This window comes from Lissotriton vulgaris, chromosome 7 (assembly GCF_964263255.1).
Source record: "Lissotriton vulgaris chromosome 7, aLisVul1.2, whole genome shotgun sequence".
Taxonomy (NCBI): domain Eukaryota; kingdom Metazoa; phylum Chordata; class Amphibia; order Caudata; family Salamandridae; genus Lissotriton; species Lissotriton vulgaris.
This window is the reverse complement of record NC_141695.1, coordinates 1,195,503,175-1,195,524,290: the sequence shown is the minus strand read 5'-3', so window position 1 is coordinate 1,195,524,290 and position 21,116 is coordinate 1,195,503,175. Positions and strand designations below refer to the sequence as shown.

The 21,116-nt window shown below is 47.4% G+C and overlaps 1 protein-coding gene across 1 annotated transcript in view; it reads right to left on the bottom strand.

Annotated features, from left to right (window-relative positions):
• Nucleotides 1-21,116, bottom strand: part of TBC1D10B (TBC1 domain family member 10B) — a 401,631-nt gene that overhangs the window by 103,187 nt on the left and 277,328 nt on the right. The window contains exon 6 of the mRNA XM_086931687.1: nucleotides 6,063-6,128. Within this exon, the coding sequence (XP_086787813.1) occupies nucleotides 6,063-6,128 (66 nt within the window). The remainder of the gene's footprint in view (nucleotides 1-6,062; nucleotides 6,129-21,116) is intronic.

The window sequence follows — 21,116 nt, the reverse complement described above, 5'->3', positions numbered from 1 at the left end:
TTCCTTGGATTGGAATGTTGGATTCATTATATGCTTGTCACTCGGCGTGCTTTCTGATTGCTGAGGGGTTGTCTGAATAAAGAAGATACCAACAGTTCATATGCTTCCAGATACGTTATTACTACAGGGACGAGGTTTGTTTGGTAACATACCTGCCTTTTATCGTTTTTCTTGTTATGCCCCAGCTGAATGCAAAAAAAATCCACGGTATTGTTTTCTAGACTGCAACACCATGCATACAGTAGCTTTTGTTGGTTTCGGGAGATGCTTTGCACTGTCCAATCTTTTGCCGCCACCTAGTGGAATTTGGGAGAAACTGATCTGTGTAGAAATTCACTTGAAGCGAATAGTGAGGTGTTTCCACCGTCAACTTGACAGTGAAATAACGCCAGGTTCAAACAGATATGTTACTGTCTATGAAAGCTATGAAAGAGGAGCCGCCGATGGCGACTACCGGCGTGGGCAGATCGGAAGGTAATTCGGTAAAATAGGACTTCACCTCTGACTAAAAGGAAGCACAACGTCTCACAACTCTATAAACTTTGAAGGTGAAAACTCTGTCGCAGAGTTCACTGAAGAGTCAGGTAGTGCAGCAGGAGACAGACAACAGTTAAAAAGCCTTCTGCAGCACCATGTGTCGCGTTCTCAGCGGCCTTATTAAAAACGACCAATTTGCAAAGCCAGTGTCGGCTTTTTCGACCTATTGGCTTTTCCAATGTTTTTTCTGCAAAGTGGTCCCTTAGGATGTTGAACGGAGTAGGCAAAAAATTAAGAGAAAAGTAACGAAAAACGAGTGCATACCTGTTATGACGTCATGCAGTCGTATCGTTCAATACGTGCTCATACGTGATGACACATGAGTGACCTTGCGTGCACTCACTTCCCTTCTGAATGACGTAGTCAGCATTGGCCGCCCTCAAGGCGCAGAACCTGCAGTATGTGCTGCACTTCTTTAACCCAGGGCGCAGCACAGTGGTGGTGTAAACGCACCTCCTAAATCACTCAGACCCCTAGGTGGCCTCGAGAAGAGGCGGTGACAAGTCGTCATTTGTCCTTCCTCTGCCTCAAGGCACGGGTATCTGCCGCTGCTCCCACTCTTGGTAAATGCGGTACCCTTGGCACGCAGGTTTTAACACGGAGTGTTAATGTTAGCCCATTAACAACAAATGCTTGCATTTGCGTCTGAAAGGCTGTCTCTGCCATCTCACCCACAGGGCTGTTTACAAGGGAAAAAACAAATAAAGTAGCAACCCAGGAGCTACATTTTATTTTCCATTTCACAATTAGATGCTTTTTTGAGACAGTAGCTTGCTGCGTTGTGGGGCGAGCGGTTTTGCTAATAACAGTTTTATTGCGGGCTCAAAACCCCAGTTTACAACATGCTGTAGGCTAAAATGCTTGATACGTACACATGACATGGAAACACTTCTCATCTATGTTTTAAAATGTTACACATTTGACTACTCCATTAAAAAAGATGTTTGACACGTAGCACAAGCTTTTCCCATTTCAGGACAGGTACAAATCGAATAGCAGCAGTGCAAGCTTCACTGCCTCACAGATCACAGAGCATAGCAGTAGCAAAGCAGGTTTCTTTCTCTCACAGAAGGCATAAGTGTAACCTTACATTTTCTGCAGAACAGATCAGGCAGGACAGAGCTGTACCAAATATTGCTCACAAAGCACGTACGCTCAAGGCATGAGGGACATGTAGGTTACAGACAGACCTTCAGAGCGTGTCTTAACTCAATAAAAAGAATGTCTGGGGGGGGGGGGGGAGGAGCGAAGGAGTGAAATTGCAAGTTCTGGCACCATCATCACTCAGGTGATAGTCTATAACAGAACCCAGCATTGACTCTTTAGTTTGTCAAGTACTGAGAAATGGAGCAAACACAAGGAAATGATAGACTGAGTTCTGAAACTTTTCAGACACTCATCCCCAGTCACAGATATGGGTTGAAACCATCATCGTTCTTTAGCTCTCTTCGCCACCTCAGTTCAGACCCAGCTGTATGCAAATCAGTCTTGACCCTGTGCCTCATTGGGAACATTCCAACCAGAACTGCCAAACCAGGTCTTCACTGAACCGGAAGGCGAAGTGAGTTAAAGAATGATGATGGATTCAACCCAGATCTGTGATTGGGGTGAGTGCCTGAAAAGTTTCAGCGCTCCGTCCATCACCTCCTTTTGTTTGCTTTGCTCGTCCTAAGTACCATATACTAGGGACTGATAATGGTACACCAGTGTCCAATCTAAGATGTACCTAAGATCCCAGTCAGACTAGTCATAAACAGAAAAACACCAGGCAAAAAAGTGGGGGTAACCATAAAACCAGATCCTACTTTCCTACAGAAACAGGTGCAAAACATTTGTATAGGTTCCAGTTGAAAGAACATATTTCAGAACTGGTAACACCTTACAGTAACTCCCTAAAATAATACCTTGTTGACACCACAAAGCTACAAATGCTCCTATCATTTAAAGCTTACACTGACTCCCAAGCAGCATTACATTTGCTAATTAACCAACAGCACACATTACACTTCGTCAAGGTAGTAGGAACCCTAAAGAGATTTTTTTTTTTTTTTTAGGTATACTATCTGTCCCCTTTTTCACCTCACAGTACGGAAGACCCCCATCATTTCTTTTTAGCAAAAAGTATGATAATTGTTTTGTAAACATTTTAAAAGCTTGGGAACTAAAATCCCAATGGACCTCACCAACCTAGACTACTAGTGTGCAGAAAAACAAGAGTAGAACTCCAACAACGCTCTTCACATTTCTTCTGAATGCTTCTTTGTGCTTGTGCCTCCTTGCCCACGACACTGTAAACGCTTCACCTATTAATGCTGCACACGGAGGGGATGGAAGAGGACATATCTATCTGTCTGTCCCAGGACTGACACAGTCAGTACTGGGAACCACTTAAAGAGCCTTTCTACATGTTATATGTATTTTATTCTTCTGTTTCAATGCATGAATACCAACAAGAGAACACATCGATTTCTATCTGTATTTATGAGAAAAAATCCATCCATCAACAAAGGGAGCCTTACTTTTAAATAATCTTCAGAAATAGTGATTGAGAGAAATCGTTTTGGAATGTACCTTTCACGGACAGTAATCTTAAGCCCCTCATTCTTTCATTTTGCAATGTTCTGGCCTCAAGGTGTTTTTAAGTAGCAGAAAGGAGACAAGTAGCCCTCAATTAACTATTTAACAATAGGAAAACCTCTAAAACTATAGTAACCAGATAATCTTTAACACAGGATCAGTAGAATTAAAAAACAGAAGAAAGAGGCAATCAAAGCATATAACAAACATTTGGATCAATCAAAAGAGAAAAAAAATGCCACCAAAAAAGCAAGCATTTGCAAAGCCAAAAGGCCACGCATCTGTAATGCGAGTTGCTGGTAAAGAGCTTAAAAAAAAAAGTAAAACAAAAATGAAAAAAGCTAACATTTTTTAAGGTATTTCAAAACTGTACATTACATTTATTATTTTAATCTTTATACATGGAATGGCTTATTTTTCAAATATGTTTCAATCTGGAAGCTCTGAACAGAATGCAAAAAGAATAAGGAAGTGTCAAAATTTAAACTAACATACTTGCAAGGCCTAATTTACTTTCCACAGGGCTCCAATCTAGGAAAAATGCACAATCATTTGGTTTTCTGCTACTGCTATCAGGAAACAGATGTATGGACTTCAGGAGAGGAGACATTTCCTTTTCAGCCATGCTAAGTAGACCAATATTCCTCAAACGCTGGGGCGCATGATTTGAGACTTGAGCAGTGCACAAGAGAGGGTGCAAGAAAACGCATACTTCAATGAGGTACTAAAAAAAAGGCCTAGGTAAAGCCAATAGGTTTTGCCATTGGGACCTATTGGTTTTGCTAATGCTTTTTAGTGATGCTATGCAGCATTGGTAAAAAGCAAATGCTCTTTGCATCAAAACAAAAGTGGGCCATGATGCGATAAGTACTGGTGATGCATCATTCAGTTGGTGCATGCATGCTTGATGACCTATGAGCCCATAGGCATCTTCATACATGTGCATGCCTACTGCCTGAGTGGGCCTTTTTATTTCTTTTTGTTTTCGAATCCAAGATGGTAGATGCCACTTGGATCAGTAAATGAAAAAAAATATTTTACCTGTGCAAAAGGGCTTTTTAAGAAAAAACATTTGTTTTAAGGTGGAGCAGCCCAAAAGCAAATGGTAGCTGCCAAACCCTGCAAAAACAACATTATAAAAAAATTATAATTTGCTTGAGTGGTGGTGGTGGGGTAATGCAGAAATGAGTTGGGGTGAGTGAGTGCAGCAGCCAGCCTTCACCAAGCACCAGTGATCGAAGTGAATAAAAAAATGTATGGAAACTAATGCTGTGCACAATGGTGGCGGGTGACCACAGGGGTGTGGTTAAAAAAAAACTAAATATTCTGTTACTTTTTTTCAGTCTTTCCCCTTCAGGTAACCACATATAAAATAATGCACAGCTTAAATGAAAATTAAGTGCAAGTTATGTTAACCAGTGGGAAAGGCACTATTGTACATTTTAAAACCTGTCTTTGTTAATGCACTGTATCAGAGAGCCAGAGAATTGAATCCTGGTTGGTGCAGAATACTGACTTTTGTAAGTTTAATGCTACAAGGTCCCAAGTGTGTGGCAGAAACCACAGTGAACATTTAAGTTATTTTAAACTTCCATTACACCCAGTATAAGACAGGCTGCTGAAAAAATACGCAAAAAGGTTTAAGATACAATGATGTTTCCAAAATATAGATTTTAGTAATACCCACACTGTACATAGTGCAATATTGTTAAATATGTTTTTTAAACGCACACATTTCACAGCTTAGCTGGTAGCTCCCCTACAATATCTCTTAAAAAGAAAAAATGGCTCATCAGGAAGCTTGAAGTGATTCCATCAATTAAAGCAAATACCAGCTTCCAAGTACCCTTTACATTTGCAGATTGACCAGTTGCACACATTTAAAATTCTTTCAGGTAAGCAGCCCCCAAGAAGACTTGTTCCGCTGTCTGCATCTCCCTTGGTTTCCCCGCACAGGAGACTCTCGCCTTACACTTCATCTGAAGCATTTCAACTCTCTGAATGAACACTACCGGGATTGTTGTATTGTCACAAAAAGCAAAGAAACTGTTTTACTAAAATTAAAAAAAAGAGTATGGGCAAATCGTGCTTCTCAGTTATGGTGCTCAGGAATGGTAAAAAAGGTGGGTACCTTTTTTACCATTCCTGAGCACCCTAAAAGCCTATGAAATTAAGGGAACAGTTTTATGTCACTACAACTGCAGTCGTGGAAATAGCAAATACTCTCAACTGATTTGAGGCTGCTGCCTGTATGATTTCTTGTTCCCACAAAGTGGGCTGAGTGTCTTGATTCTAAGTAATTTACTACCTTCTGTTAAGATTTTGCCATGGCTTCTAGATAAAGGGTCGGTCAATCAAGATGGATTTCACTCCAACATGGTCTGCTACTGCAGACATTGTAAAGATTAAGACGCCATGAAAATACACAGAAAATGAGACAATAGTAAACTGAATGAAAAGGAAGTGCAACAGGGCACACATGTCTTTGTGGGGGCAATGAATGAGGGTCAGAATCAGATAAAAGTCCCTGAAACATTCGACACTGCTTGCAAACCCTAGTTTTAAAAGTATAGCTTAGTGAGCAAGAGATTCCAGAGACAAAGTTGAGGACAATATAGATGGTCAAAAATACTAAAACAACCTAGTTGAAGGAATTATTTCCAAATGGGGATCTGGTTGGTAATCATTCTATTAGCAGGCAGAGAAATGAACTGTAGTGCAGGAGCATGCTGGGTGCCAAGAAGGTGTGGCTGATCAGTGGGTGGAGCTCCACTGTCCAGTAGAAGATAACCTCCTAATCACAGAACAGCAGGGAGTGAAAATGAAGAATAAAACATTATGGCAACCAGCCACACAGCATTTTTAACTATCCCGAGGTGAGGGTGATAGCGAACATTTCTAATTGTCCTCTTAAGTTTGAGCTCCGTCCTCCAGTTGGTGATACTTACAAGACCGGCACTGTAGTAACCAGGAAGGTACTTCTCACAGATTTGCACTAAACACCAGAAGGCTTGCTGCAATGAAGACGAAAGTACATATCAGCGATAGAAGAACTGTGCAGAGCTTTACACAAAGGAACAGCAAACAAGAGGAGAAAAACACCTCAACTGAATTAAATGCAAAGATGAGCTCACGAAGGAGCAATAACAAGACTTCTCACATTGTGCGGACAACATATTAGACCTTTGATACAGATACAAGAAGTTCAAAAGTTGCGGAATGCTAAAGAGGCACCTTATACGGACAGACTTTTAACACGAAAAATGTTACTTACCGGTGACAATGACCTAAAAGGAGTTATTAGTTAGTTCATAAGTCCCTGTTGTACCATAGACGCCAGAGCAGTTTTGAATAAGACTGTATCCCTACATTTTGTTTTCAAATCAACAAATAAAACACTTTCTTCCCTTTAAATAGAAAGATCGTTCAAGACTAGGGTTTCTCCCAGAATGCTTTGCAGCAAGGTTATTTTCTACTGTGTCAAAACAGCAGGATTTCGGGGCACTAACATGTGCACTTAAAAGAGAAAACCCAGTTGTAAAGCAATGAAACCCTGTACAGGAAGAATATGTATGAAATAGGGGAATTCAAGTGCAACGTATTACAGGTAATGGAATTAATGCTCAGTGTCTATTGTATTGTAATTGCATTTATATATCGTTTACTAACCCTGATGAGGCATCAAAGCTCTTTCTTTGATGAGTAGCACGCTACTCCGGAACCTATAAAGGATTAGTAGTGAATTAGTATAGTGAAATATGAAAATAATTTGAGCGGTGGAGAATTTAGTCTGTTATTTGGATGGAGAAGGGTAGTGGCAGGCTAGGATAGAAGAGGGAATAGGCTTGCATTTATATAGCGTTTGCTACCCCTGATGAGGTGTATGAGGAATCCAGTAGTACTTGCAGACAAGCCATTTCTTGAAGAGGTGCATGTCCAGCTGCATCTGTTAATAGGAGAGAAATGGAATCTTATGGATTTGTATTGGATAGAGGTGCAGATTTTGGATGCAAAACAAGCAGCTTGCCTTGTGTCTTCTTATTGAACTCCGATGCCCGTCAAGGTCACGGATGTCTGTGTAGTTTGTCCACCAGAGATCTTGATCTCGTCAGCAAGGGAGGGTAATGTGTTGGTAGTTACGGTCTTGAATGTGACACAGATAATAGAGTGTGATGTGGGCCACATGGCGAAAGCTCTTAAGAGGGGACATGGCGAAGTCTGGTATGCAGCATACACGGTTTTACATTCTTTCAGGTCAAATAGGACCAATATTTAAACCTCCATCCTGAAGTCAGGTTTGAACGAACTCTGTAAGGAAGGGAGAGTGGGGGTCAAATTACAGAGTCTACATAGTGATGTGCTTCGTTAAACCGAAGTGGCAGTTGATGTGGAATCAGAGCAATCTGGCCCTGTAGATTTCTAAGGAGAGAATCAACATTTTTGTACTTAAGATCGTCTTCTGGCAATAGCGAGCAACATGTTCCACACAAGTCATTTTGATGCCCAGCCCTTACAGTCCTAAAAGTGGTAAATCCTTATAGGATGGCACAGGAGAACAGGGCCTGAATTATGCATCGGCTGCACTGTATTGGTTTGTACATAGAGTCACCAGGAACTCTGCGCACCTAGCACAGATAGATTAAGCCAAACATGCTCTGAGGAGAGCATCAGTTGAATATGGAGCAGATCTGTATTTCATTGGAGGTGGATGACCTCAGTCTGTAGAGGCGGCATCAATCCCTAGTATGTGAATGCAGTGAGTTATTGCACCTGCCAGCAGGAGAATGCCAACAGGGACCAATGCCTGTGCAAATGAGGGAACACCCCCTTGTGATTTGGCAGGCACGCAATTTGTGTTCGGCTGATCCACATTATAAAAGGGGTCTCAGAAAAGTCTGTTGCTGCTTCCGTGATAACAATGTGCCCCCGGGGTGGATGCATACGCACATCCCAGTTGTGCCCACCAGATTCCAGTACCTTAACTGCAAAGAACAGCAAACTGATAAAAATCTTCCTACTCCAGGATTCTTATTCTTTACTTCGGTCACCTCTAGTCTCATTTCTCCAGCCTGTGGAGTGGAAGAGCACATTATTCTGTGGGCATTTGCTTTTTTCTGTGTAGGTTACTTTTAGCTTAACATTTTAACATAACCCCTTAGACTTCACCATCCTTTTATACCAAGCTGCTTCACATTAGTACACTAATGCATTTTGCATTTGACTTAAAGTACTGCAAAATATATCAGGAAGACTTGATTACAGATTAGGATGACATTTCCTAAAATATTTGTGGAGTTCGGATACAGATGATAAATGACCCACTTATGTTTTTAGAAACTAGAAACTTAGTAGAGGTTGTTTAAAGAAAAATAATTTTGGGAAAGTACCTGCTAAATAATGTTTTGACCTTCTGAAAAAAGAAAAGAAGGTACACTATTTTTCCCAAACAGCACCCCATTGAGTTACAAGTTCTTTATTTTTCCCAGAAGGTGTAAAACAAAAAGGCTAAATTGCCACTTTCCGAGGAGGCTCGCGATTGAGTTAAATGGGTATTTGTATCTGTGGTCAAGGTTAAAACACAGTCGGAGAGTACTGCCAGACCACAGCCTTCGGTAACACCTTATCTAGTTAGTAGAGACTTTCGTGCAAGAGATTCCTTACCATAGAATAATCTCCAGGCGTCAGACTGGATCCGAAAATTTTCGAGCAGTACCCTAGCACACCGGTAGGTGGCATCGCTTGAAACCGTGTGGTTCACGCTGGATGTGACGTGTGCGGTGCCTATATAGGCACCAACCCAACGTGCTGACATCAGTATTTTTTTGTGACTTTCAACCCAGAAGCACAAAGCCACACAGAATGCTGACATACTAGTGTGTCGCAAAGGGCCTCAGAAGGGTGACCCAACTGAATCAGTTTGTGGAGTGCGGAGGATGTGAGGGTCGGTAAGGAATCTGCTGCTAGAGTCTATGCCAAATAAGGCGTTACTGAAGGTAAGTTACTTGCTTTATCTGATAAACTTCTAATTGAAAATTCCTTACCTTAGAATAGAAACCTAGGGAACAGCAACCGGAGGTGGGTCTATGAAACAAATTAAACCAAAAAGTCCTGCAGGATCAAACGGGCAAAGTGCCTGTCAGAATGGACCTGACCAACCAGACAGTTGTGCTTTGTGAATATGTGTAACAACGCCCATGTTGCAGCCTGACAGATGCAATGCAGTGGTGGCAGCCTGGACTCCGGTGGAATGAGCATGCAAACCCTCGGGGAGTTGCTTCTTGCCCAATGGGTTTGCAGGTCTCCGCTGTGAGATGGTCTGTTTCTGCACTGCCTTCCGTTTCTTAGCTCAAACCGATCCTACAAAGAGTTGATCCCCCACCGAGAACTCTTGTGCGATCAAGGTAGAACAGCTATGCTCTATTTGGGTGTAGAAGGTAGAGTCTCTCTTCTTTAGAGAGGTGGGGTGCAGCAAAGAAGGTAGAAACAGTGATATTTTGGCCTACATGAAATTGTGTCACAATCTTTGGAAGGAAAGAGGCATGGGCCCTCAGAACCTGTCTGGGTAAAAGTTGGTATAAGGAGGATATATAGAGAGAAAATGCCTGCAGTTCGCTGAAGACCCTGGCAGATGTTAAAGCCAATAGAAAAGCTATCGTGATAGTATGCAAGCGAAGTGGACAGTTGTGTAGCGGCTCAAATAAAAAGCTTTTGAGAAAAGTGAGTACCAGAGTAAGATGCCAATGGGGTATGATGAATGGTCTGGGAGGAACATATTCTGTAGGCCTTCCAGGGGCCTAGTCACAATAGGTGACTTGAACAGAGAAGGTTGGTCCGCAATAGCAAGAATGCCGAAATGGCAGACCGATCACCTTTAACCATGCCAGAGCAGAGCCCCGCAGGACAAGAGAAAGAACAGTAAAACTAGGAATTAGGGTGCAGAATAAGGGTCAGTGATTATGGATGTACACCATGCCACACATTTGCCACAATGGCAGGCGTATACAGTCTTGGTCGAATCAGCGGAAAGAAGTACAGGAGGACTGTAAGTCACCGAAGATGAAAAGCATTTCCAAGCTAAAGCTGCATTGGAAACTCCAGCATGCAAACTGCTGACATTGCATCTTCTCGTCGATAGCAAACAGGTTCTCCCAACTCTTGAAAGAGACCTTGCAACACCTCTGAGTGGGGAAGTTATTTCTGATCCACTAGGCATCAGCAGCGGAGTTCGTCAAACCTTCAAAGATTTCAGCAGGAGTTGAACCACCAGGGAAATGCACTGACGTTCCAGCCATGTACAGAGATGCAAGGCCTTCATACAAAGGGTCTACAACCCTGCCACACCTTGTTTGTTGCAGTACCGCATTGCCATGGTGCTGTCTGTAAACACTTGCACGAGCCTTCCCCTGATTGAAGGAAGGAAAGATTACAATGCCAATCGGATCGCCTGAAGTGCCAACAGGTTGATGTGGAGTCCAGACTCAACCGGAAACAAGAGTCCTCTGATTTCCACCTTTCCCACGGGGCCACCACAGCTCAGTATTGATGCATCTGTTATTACAGTCCGCTCTGGCTGGGGAAGAGATTGGGGTCTGCTGCTGACTGAATCCCAGTTTGTAGCCACCACTGCAGGTCTTTTGCAGTACCCTCTGAGATCTGGACCATGTCGGAGAGATTCCACTGATCATGAACTAACTGCAGAGGCCGCAAATACAAAATGGCATGTGTCACTAACAGGATGCAAGAGGCCATGAGCTCCAACAGTCTTAGAGTCAGTCTCACTGAAATCCAGGAAGCAGGCTGAAATATCGTTATCATTACCTGAATATCCAGGTGTCACAGCTGTGGAGGATAGGCCCAAAACTGCACTGTGTCCAGAACAGGTTAAATGGAAGAGGGCATCCCCGCATGTATGCTGCAACCATCGCCATCATCTTTGTGAACACCCAATGGTTGCTGGTAAGGCAAAAAGGGAGCATGATCAATCAATCAATCAGTGACACTTATAGAGCGCGCTACATACCCGTAGGGTCTCAAGGCGCTGGGGGGGGGGGGGGGTGCCGCTACTGCTCGAACAGCCAGGTCTTCAGCTTCTTCCTGAAGGAGAGGTGGTCTTGGGTCAGGCGCAGGTCGGTCGGGAGGGAGTTCCAGGTCTTGGCGGCCAGGTAGGAGAAGGACCTTCCTCCTGTAGTCGCTCTTCGGATGCGGGGGACGGCGGCGAGGGCGTGGTTTGCTGAACGGAGGTGGCGTTTGGGAGCGTAGAAGTTGATCCGGCTGTTGAGGTAGCTCGGGCCTTGGTCGTGTAGGGCTTTGTGTGCGTGGGTGAGGAGGCGGAAGGTGATTCTTTTGTTGACGGGGAGCCAGTGGAGGTCTCTCAGATGTCCGGTGATGTGGCTGGTTCGTGGGATGTCGAGGATGAGTCTGGCTGAGGCGTTCTGGATCCGCTGGAGTCTCTTCTGGAGCTTGGCGGTGGTACCGGCGTAGAGGGCGTTGCCGTAGTCCAGTCGGCTGGTGACGAGGGCCTGGGTGACGGTCTTCCTGGTCTCGGTGGGGATCCACCGGAAGATCTTCCGTAGCATGCATAGGATGTTGAAGCACGCCGAGGAGACGTTGTTGACTTGCCTGGTCATGGAGAGGGAGGAGTCCAGGATGAAGCCCAGGTTGCGTGCATGGTCTGTCGGTTTGGGTGCGGTGCCCAGGGCGGGAGGCCACCAGGAGTCGTCCCAGGCGGAGGGGGAAGAGCCCAGGATGAGGACCTCCGTCTTGTCAGAGTTCAGTTTCAGTCGGCTGGTCGTCATCCACTCGGCTACCTCTTTCATCCCTTCGTGCAGGTTGGCTCTGGCGGAGGCGGGGTCGTTGGTCAGGGAGAGGATCAGCTCGGTGTCGTCGGCGTAGGAGATTATGCTGAGGTTGTGTTTGCGTACGATGGCCGCGAGGGGGCTCATGTAGACGTTGAAGAGGGTGGGGCTCAGAGATGATCCTTGAGGGACGCCGCAGATGACTTCGGAGGCCTCTGACTTGTACGGTGGTAGGCGGACTCTCTGTGTTCTTCCGTCGAGGAAGGAGATGATCCATTCCAGCGCCTTGTCCTGGATTCCGATGTTGCTGAGGCGCTGTACTAGGGTGCGGTGGCAGACCGTGTCGAATGCCGCGGAGAGATCTAGGAGGATGAGGGCCGCTGTTTCTCCATTGTCCATCAGGGCTCGGATGTCATCGGTGGCGGCGATGAGGGCGGTCTCGGTGCTGTGATTGGCTCGGAAGCCAGACTGTGAGGGGTCGAGGGATCCGTTCGTCTCGAGGAAGGCGGCCATCTGCTTGTTGACGGTCTTCTCGGTGACTTTGGCAGGAAACGGGAGGAGCGAGATGGGGCGGTAGTTCTTGAGTTCGGTGGGGTCCGCTGTTGGTTTCTTGAGTAGGGCGCTGAGTTTGGCGTGTTTCCAGCTCTCAGGGAAGGTGGCGGTGTCGAATGATGTGTTGATGATGTCTCGCAGGTGGGGTGCGATGACAGCGTCGGCCTTGTTGAAGACGTGGTGAGGGCAGGGGTCGGTTGGTGATCCGGAGTGGATGGAGTTCATCGTGCGGATGGTGTCTTCGGTGCTGATCGGGGTCCAGGCGTGGAGGGTGGTGGTGGGGGGTGGCTGTTCTGTCAAGGTGTGCGTTGGTTGGTTGTTGAAGCTGTTGTGTATGTCCGCGATCTTGTTGTGGAAGTATGAAGCGAGGGAGTTGCAGAGGTCTTGCGATGGGGTGATGTCATTGTTTCCTGCGCTGGGGTTGGAAAGCTCTTTCACGATGTTGAAGAGTTCCTTGCAGTTGTGTGCGTTGTTGTCCAACCGTTCCTTGAATGCTGTTTTCTTGGCGGCGCGGATCAGCTGGTGGTGCTTCCGGGTGGCAAGTTTGAAGGAGGTCCTGTTGTCCGGTGTAGGTTCCCTTCTCCAGACTTTCTCGAGGGCTCGGCAGTTCTTCTTGGAGCTCTTGAGTTCGTCGGTGAACCACGGGGCTTTCTTGCTTCCGGGTCTGCTGGGCGGGGTCCTCAGCGGGGCGAGCTCGTCCGCGCAGATGCTGATCCACTTCGTGAGGTTGTCGGCGGCCTGGCTGGGGTTCGCTGAGCTGGCAGGAGGGTGCTGGCTCAGGGAGGTGGCGAGCTGGTCTGCTGTGATCTTGTTCCAGCTTCTGCGGGCGGCCTGTTGCTGGTGGTGGTGGGTCGTCGTTCTCTTGAAGGTGAAGTGGACGCAGCTGTGGTCCGTCCATTGAAGCTCTGTGGCGTGGCTGAAGTCGATGTCTGTGCTGGAAGAGAAGACTGCGTCGAGTGTGTGTCCGGCGAGGTGGGTGGGGGTGGACACCAGTTGCTTGAGTCCCAGGTTAGCGAGGTTGTCCAGCAGGGTGGTGGTGTTGCGGTCGTTGTTCTCCAGGTGGAAGTTGAGGTCTCCCAGGAGGATGTAGTCAGCGGAGGGGAGGGCATGCGGGCTGACGAAATCGGTGATGTCCTCGCTGAATTGTGTGCGTGGTCCAGGGGGTCGGTAGATCAGGGTGCCTCTGAGGGTGGTGTTCGGGTTGGTGTGGATCTGGAAATGCAGGTGTTCGGCGGTGGTCAGGGTGTTGTCGGTGCTGGTCGTGAGACGGATGGTGTTCTTGTGGATGATGGCGATGCCTCCTCCCATCTGGCTGGCGTTGCGGTCCCTCCGGACGATCTTGTAGCCCTCTGGGATAGCGATGGCGATGTCGGGAGCTGAAGAGGCGTTCATCCAGGTCTCCGTGAGGAAGGCAACGTCAGGGGCTGTGGCGTCTAGGAGGTTCCAGAGTTCGATGGCATGTCTGTGGACGGAGCGGGTGTTGAGCAGGATGCACTTGAGGTGGGTGCTGCTGGTGTTCGGCTTGGCGGGTGCTGGTGTGAGGCAGGTCCGGATGCAGGTGAATTTGCAGGCGTGGCAGCTGAAAGGTCCGTGGGTGCGTCGTGGTGTGGCTTGATGGCAATCTGGGAGTCGGCCGGAGTTGAGAGCGCTGAGGGTGGCGGCGGAGTACGTCAGGCGGGTCGGTCGGGGTCTTCAGGGGCCAGGGGTCCTGGCGCTGGTCGCGATCCAGTCGCGGACGGGCGCAGACGGGCTTACCTTTGGCGCGCCTTCGGCGCACAAACGGCGCACCCGCTGCGCGTGACCGCTGCGCGTTCGCACGGTCGCCATTTAAAGGCGAAGTGCGCGGGTGGGCGGAGCAGCTGGGAGGCGGGAGCGGGGAGGGAACAGAAGGAAAAAAGGGGCGGGGTCTGCGGTGGTGGCGGGAAGCGGGGAGGGAAGACGGAGGGCGGCGAGGTAGGCGGCCAAACAGGAAGGACACAAGCTGATAAAGCTGAAAAATAAAATAAACAGGCACTAAGGGAAAAAAGACGCTAACACGGGCACGAATGCAGTAAATACAAAAACAGTATGACAAGCACAAATGTCGGACAAAACAAAAATAAAAACAAATGACAACGGAGTCAGCCGGCGGCGAGGCAGGCAGCGCGGCAGGGACAAGGCTAAGGGGCACACGCAGCAGCTGGTGGCCGTGCGGCGCGGGGGTGTCCCACAAGTGATGAAAAGATGATGAAATGAAAGTGCTCTTGACCTACCATAAACTGCAGGATACACCTGTGGGCTGGCAGAACGGGAATATGGAAAGTCCAATGCTACCATCCAGAGTCCAAGGCAGACATGAGCTGAGCTAAATTGAGCATCTGGAACTTCTTTTTCACGAAAAAGTTGAGAGGTCTCTGGTCTAGGATAGGATGAAGGCCTCCATCCTTTTTTGCACACAAGAAAGTAGCGGGAATAGCAAGCACAACCTAGTTCTGATTCCTACACCCTCTTAATGGCACCCTTGGACAGAAGAGCTAACACCCTCTGATGGAGCAAACAGAGGAGGTCACCCGTCAGCTGGTTGTGAGTGAGTGGACGGGTCTCCAGATAGCGGGTGGAGTAGCCCCTCTAGACTATTTGCAAAACCCATCTGCCCGATGTTCAAGGTTTCCAGTGGGACAGGCGACAGCGAATCCCACCTCCCACTGGGTGCTCATGCTATTATAAGGGCAAAGTAAATGGACTTGGAGGTTGCAGCTGCCGGGGGAGTGGAGGACTGGCCCAACCTTTGGCTGGAGTTACCACGTAGTTTGTGGGAACCGCATCCACAGCCACAAAAAGGATGAGAAACCTGCTGGCCTTGGTGGCTGGATTGAAACTTTTGCTGCTGGTAGCCCCTACTATAGCCATGGTAGTGGTGAAAGGCAAACAGGGGTTGGCAATGGGACATAGATAGACTCAAGGACCTGGCTGTAGCTCTGCTGTCTTCAGGCGCTGCAGTGCCGAGTCTGCTTTCTCACATAAAAGGTGAGATCCATCAAAGGGCATGTCCATGAGCAAATCTTGGACATCACCTGAAAAGCCAGCGGTTCTCAGCCAAGCATGCCAGCTAAGTGCCACCAATGATGCAATTGCTCCTCCTAGCCAGTCGGTGGTTTCCAGTCCACATCCGATGGTGAACTTTGCTGCATCTTGCCCATCTAAAGTAGCGTGTGAGTATTGCTCTGACCTCTTCCGAAACCATGGACAGCAATTGCACAACCAAATCTCGCACAGGTGGGTCTATCAGCCCAAAAGGTACGTGTTGTTCACCAGCTGTAGTGAAACGCTGGAAGAAGAGCACATCCGCTTACCAAAGGTATCCAGCATTTTGGGTTCCCTATCCAGTGGAGTGGTAGAGAATGATTAGGGATTTTTCTGGGACGTGGAGGCTTGGACTACTAAGCTCTTAGTGCAGGGGTGCTGGGCGAGGAAATTGGGGTCCCGGGAGCAGTGCGATGGTAGAGGGCAACTGTCCTTTTCTTGGACCAGGTTCCAAGCAAGACCTCTATGTGGGTTTATTGAATGGGAGCATAGGTTCAGAGGGATTGACCCCAGCTGAAGTACCTCAGTTAAGAAGTTTGTCTTGATTGTCACTGAAGGCAACTGAAATCTTCATCCTCTCCAGACCTAAAAAAAAAAAAGAACTGGGTCCAATTCAGAGGGCATGGTATTGGACAACGCCATTCAGGCTCCATGTCTGAGGTGTAAATGTGGATGGGGCCTATGCCGCAATGGAGAGTTGAGAGCATCGGAACTGTAGCAGGCACCGAAGGATCAGCCAGTGCTGCTCCTGATCCAGGACTGAGTACAAGGGGCTCAACTGGCACAGACGGCTGATCCGCCGCTGAAAATCCAGTAGGGTCCTTCCCAAACCTGTGAGGCCCAAAAGTGCTCCAAATGGGTTGGGCCGCCCAAATATGAGGTGCACGGCCTAATAAAATTCCATAATTCGGAGGTCGATTTAGTAAATTCTGGGAGACCCTGGCAGCAAGGCCTGGAACCCGCTGTGGAAGTCAAAGACCGTTTCTACTTCTTTGACTTCTTCCCCTTGTGGGACTTACATGATGATTTGAGTGCTACAACAGTCATCAGGAGCAGCTCCGCGAGCAGTCCGGGGACCTTCTGCATGACAGGAACCGTGAGCATCACTAGGTTGTCTGACATCGGATGGGAAGGAGCTTCAGGGAACATTCTATCAGCACACTCAGGATCATGGCGCAACGGTCCTGGCAGTTCTTGAAGTGGTGGTCCCACTCCAAGCACCAAAGCAAACCAGATGAGGGCCTGTCACAAACAACTGCCTGAGATCCACATTACATAGTTTAAAGACTATTGGCTTTTTAGTTGACAACCCTAACACTAGGAGATTAAATATTTAAAAATGTATTCAACAAAAGTTGAGAAAAAAAAGTCAATAAAAAATTGACTGGGGGTAGCTCTCTCCGGAACGGCGCAGACTGGAGCAGAAAGAAAAGAACTGATATCAGTGCGATGGGGTGACACCTATAGTGGAACAGCACATCACTTCAGGCACAGAGTCGAAGGACGCAACCTACTGGTGCACGGGCTAGTGCTAAAACATTTCCAGGTCTAGTCTGACACCTGGGAATTATTCTAAGATAAGGAATATGCGGGCCTCAAGTCTCTGCCAGATATCACTGGTACCAAAACAGGAAACTTCTATCGTTTTGTTTTGCATGCTTCTTAAAACAAGGAATAATCTCCCAAAGCAGGTTTTAATACCGTCATTTACACAGATTTTAATTTACACACCTAATTTAAAAACCTTGCTCACCAGCTCCTTAAGATGAATCTTAAATCAACTGGGAAGATGTGAGAAAGTGCTCTCTTGCTGGCATAGTATTCCCCCACTTTTTGCTGAATTGCTGATGTACTTTGACGGAGTGTGCCCTGGGCTCCTGCCAATCAGGTACACAGGGCCTGTGTTCCTTCTTTAAAACTGCATTGAAACCTAAACCCAATTGGCATCTCTGGCCACAGGTCAGTCCCTGGTAAATGGTACCCTAGTTATCCAGGGCACTGTGACCAGAGAGGGCCCCTAAGGGCTGCAGCCCTTATTGTGCCACCCTTAGAGGCCCTGTGCCCCGACACACATACACACACTGCCTTGGCAGGCTGCGTGTCTGGGTGCAGAACAAACCAAACAGTAAACATGGAATACATCCCTGTGTCCAATGCCCACAAAACACTGCCCTGGCATACATCAGTCACCCCTCTAGCTGGGTGCCCTATGCCAGTGGTGAGGGTACATGTGCATGAGCCCTGTGCCCCTACAGTGCCCAAGTCCATTCCTGGGCACTGTAATTGCAGTGCTGCCATTAAGATCATATGGTGCTGGGAGGTTGCCATTACGAACTCCACAGCACCATAATGGCTACACTGAAGACTGAGAAGTTTAGTATCAAACTTCTCAGCACATTAAACCCACACTGATGCCAGGGTGGGATTTAATGTAAAATGCACGACAGAGGACATAGAAATGCCCCCTTAAACTAACCAACGACCAGAGTCCTGACTGAGAGGCTGCCTAGGCTGCCACACAGCAGACATGTTGCTGGACCCGAGTCGAGAGCCATTCGCTCTTGTGGGCCTGCAACAATGCACATCCTGGGGCGAGGTGCTGGGACTCCTCCACCAGGATGGGCAGGGGAAGCTTCAAAGGCATGCCGCCTTTCTGAGTTTCTCCAGACCACTTGCTGTACTCAGCAACTGACCCCCACTGGTTCTAACCCCCACTCTGGCGGAAGGTCGGCGGGAAAACCAAAGTGAGGATAGGAGGTGTGCCAGCCTCTGCCAACCCCACCCCTCAGGTGGGGAAGGCGGGGTGAAGAACAACTCTGGGTTCTTGCCATCTTGAGGATGGGGAGCCCTACCCAATTAGGATTAGGCTCCGTCCCCCTCCCACTGGAGAGTGGCAGGATAGGGGGTGTACCCACCCCAGGAAAGGGACCCATTGGTCCCTGACCTTCACCTACCTGTAACACCCCTAAATTTAGTATTTAGGGGCACCCTGAACCTTCCTTCCTCAGATCCCGAAACTACAAAGAAGAACAAGAAGAAAGAAGACCTGCCGTGCAGCTGCTAACAAGAGGACGACACCAACTGACATGGCCCCAGCTCTACCGGCCTGTCAACCCTCAAACCTGATTCTGCTAAATCTTGGCATCTCTCGTGGTCAACAACCTCAAAAAACCCAGGTGGACCTGACTGCCTTGCTCATCTAAAGACTGGGACTCCCATGAGCAGTGGTTCTGCTCAAACAGCAGCAACCTCTGGTGCCAGCCAAGAACCGCGAATCCAGCACACTCTGCACCTGCCGAGCCCGGCCTGTGATGAGTGAACAAAGACCACAAGGACGTCCCCTGGGCGACTGTGACCAAGAATCCAGCACCCAAGGACCCTCCTCGACGCTCCTGACAACACCTGCAGCCTCAACACCAGGGACCCCTCCAACTGCGACCAGAAGAGGATAGGATTTCCCAACACCAAAAACACCCCGGCGCCCCACGGCCCCCAGTGCCCAACTCCTGGGTGTCTACCCAACCTACAGCTTCCCAACTTACCCCTCGAAGTGGTGGTCGCACCTGAAGAATCTCCTTCCTCGAGCCTGCAGCCTTTGTTCATCTCGCAGCTTTTCCATTGAAATCCATTAGGCACCCGACGGCCCAAAAGCATCCTGCACCCTGCCGCCCGAGTGCCCCTGGAAGTGCAGTATCTGTTCTTTTCTACTTCCCCACTTACCCTGTGTAAGTGACCAGGAGCTCTGCTCCCACAGCCGCATGGCCTGCCTGCTAGCTGCCATCAACCAAAGGTCCCATGCCCGCCATAGGCTAAAATTGGGCCTACTCACGGCACCGGTTGCCCCTGTGCCGCTGAGGGGGTATTGACTGTACCAACCTGACCCTGGGAGACCCCTGAGTCTTGTCTCAGAACCTTAACTCTGCCAGTCGTGTATTTACCTGAAAGCCGATAACTCACATTTTCTCCATAGGGTAACATTGACTGGTTTCACTTGGAAATTCTTTTAAGTGTCGAATTTTGAAACTTTGAAATATTCTTTAAAAATCATCATCTCAACGAAAACAAAATTACTCAACTGTTACCAGGAGAGATCCCAGTGCTGGATCCAGGTACCCAGCACTGGCCGGAAAAAGTATTTACAACTGTGATTTTCCGATAACCTGATTTTCCTCCATAGGATAACATTGCCTGGTTTTCACCAGAAATTCTTCTAAGTGTCGATTTTTGCAGCTTTGAAATATTCCTTAAAAATCGACTGTTTTACAAAAACCATTTCTTTCAACGGTTTACAGGAGATGCACCAGGGCTGAATCCAGGATCCAGCCCTGAGTAAGAAAAACATACGTAAAGTAGCTGACATTGCATTTACTTATAATTCCTATTGAGCTCAATGTCATTATTGTGTTGAAGTTTGTGTTGCCTATTGCAACCTTTTGTATCTATTGCATTTGCAAGTCTTTTGCACACAAAGTATTCAACTGTAGCACCTCATTCTGAGAAAGTGTTTTTATACAAACCTGAGGTTCTAAAATAAACTATATCTTTTTTATATGCAAAACAATTGGCCTAGAGTTCAGTTCTTGAGTGTGAGACTATTTGCTGACAGTGTGTACAACAAATGTTTTACACGGTCCTCTGATACAGCCTTACTGCTCGACCAAGCTACCACTTTGGAGAGTACGGTTATATCTAATTTTAACCTCTGCCAAACCGCTGGGGAACTGTTGGACTCTGTACACACTGTACCTTACTTTGATGCAGTATATACAGAGCCACTTTCTTACAGAAGAGAGACAGTTTTGCGGACTGTTGGTATAAGAACAGATTGAGAGTAAGGAGGACCCTTCATGGGCAGAAGTTCAACCTTTAGGGTTCTTAAGTCTAATAATTGGAGGGAATGGAGTGCTCATTTCAAGGGAGACCAGCTCAATCTCTGAAATAAGGGATTTGGCCAGGGGTCTATCTATTTCTTCTGGAGATATGGCTCTCAGAACCTGGTTGGTTCCAGTGCTTCCATCCAACTCAGTAGTAGGAACAAAATGGTTCTAGTTTCAAAAAGTCATGCATTTCTACACAGTCCCTAGTTTTTAGACTATATGTTATGCCTCCGAGAGGCAATCACAAGTATGTGCAACTTGATGGTCTTCCTCATAGAAAGCCCTCGAATGAGAAAGGTGACCCTTATAGCAGTAGAGGCAGGCATTCATGACTCAGGCCTGAGGCAGCTACTGAATCCCTCCTACCGGCATGTTGCAGTTTCTTTTGTGCTACAAAATCCAGGGTTTTGCAGCCATCCCTGGAAATGGATACAGAATAATTCCTCATTGCATAAATTGCAGTGCAGAAGATTCTAACAACTCACTGGATGGAGTATGTTACTTACCTTGTAAGTATCTATTCACGGAGTGTAGTGCTGCAGATTTACATGCTATGCATACTCCTGCCAGCTAATGTTGGGCTCGGACTCTAGAACATGTTTTTTCCTCGAAGTCTTTTTATTGCCAGCGTGAAGTTGAGTCCTCTTTGAGAAAATGCACATGTTCAACAGGACCACTGTTAGATTGCCAATTTATTTTCTGCCATAATGGCGAG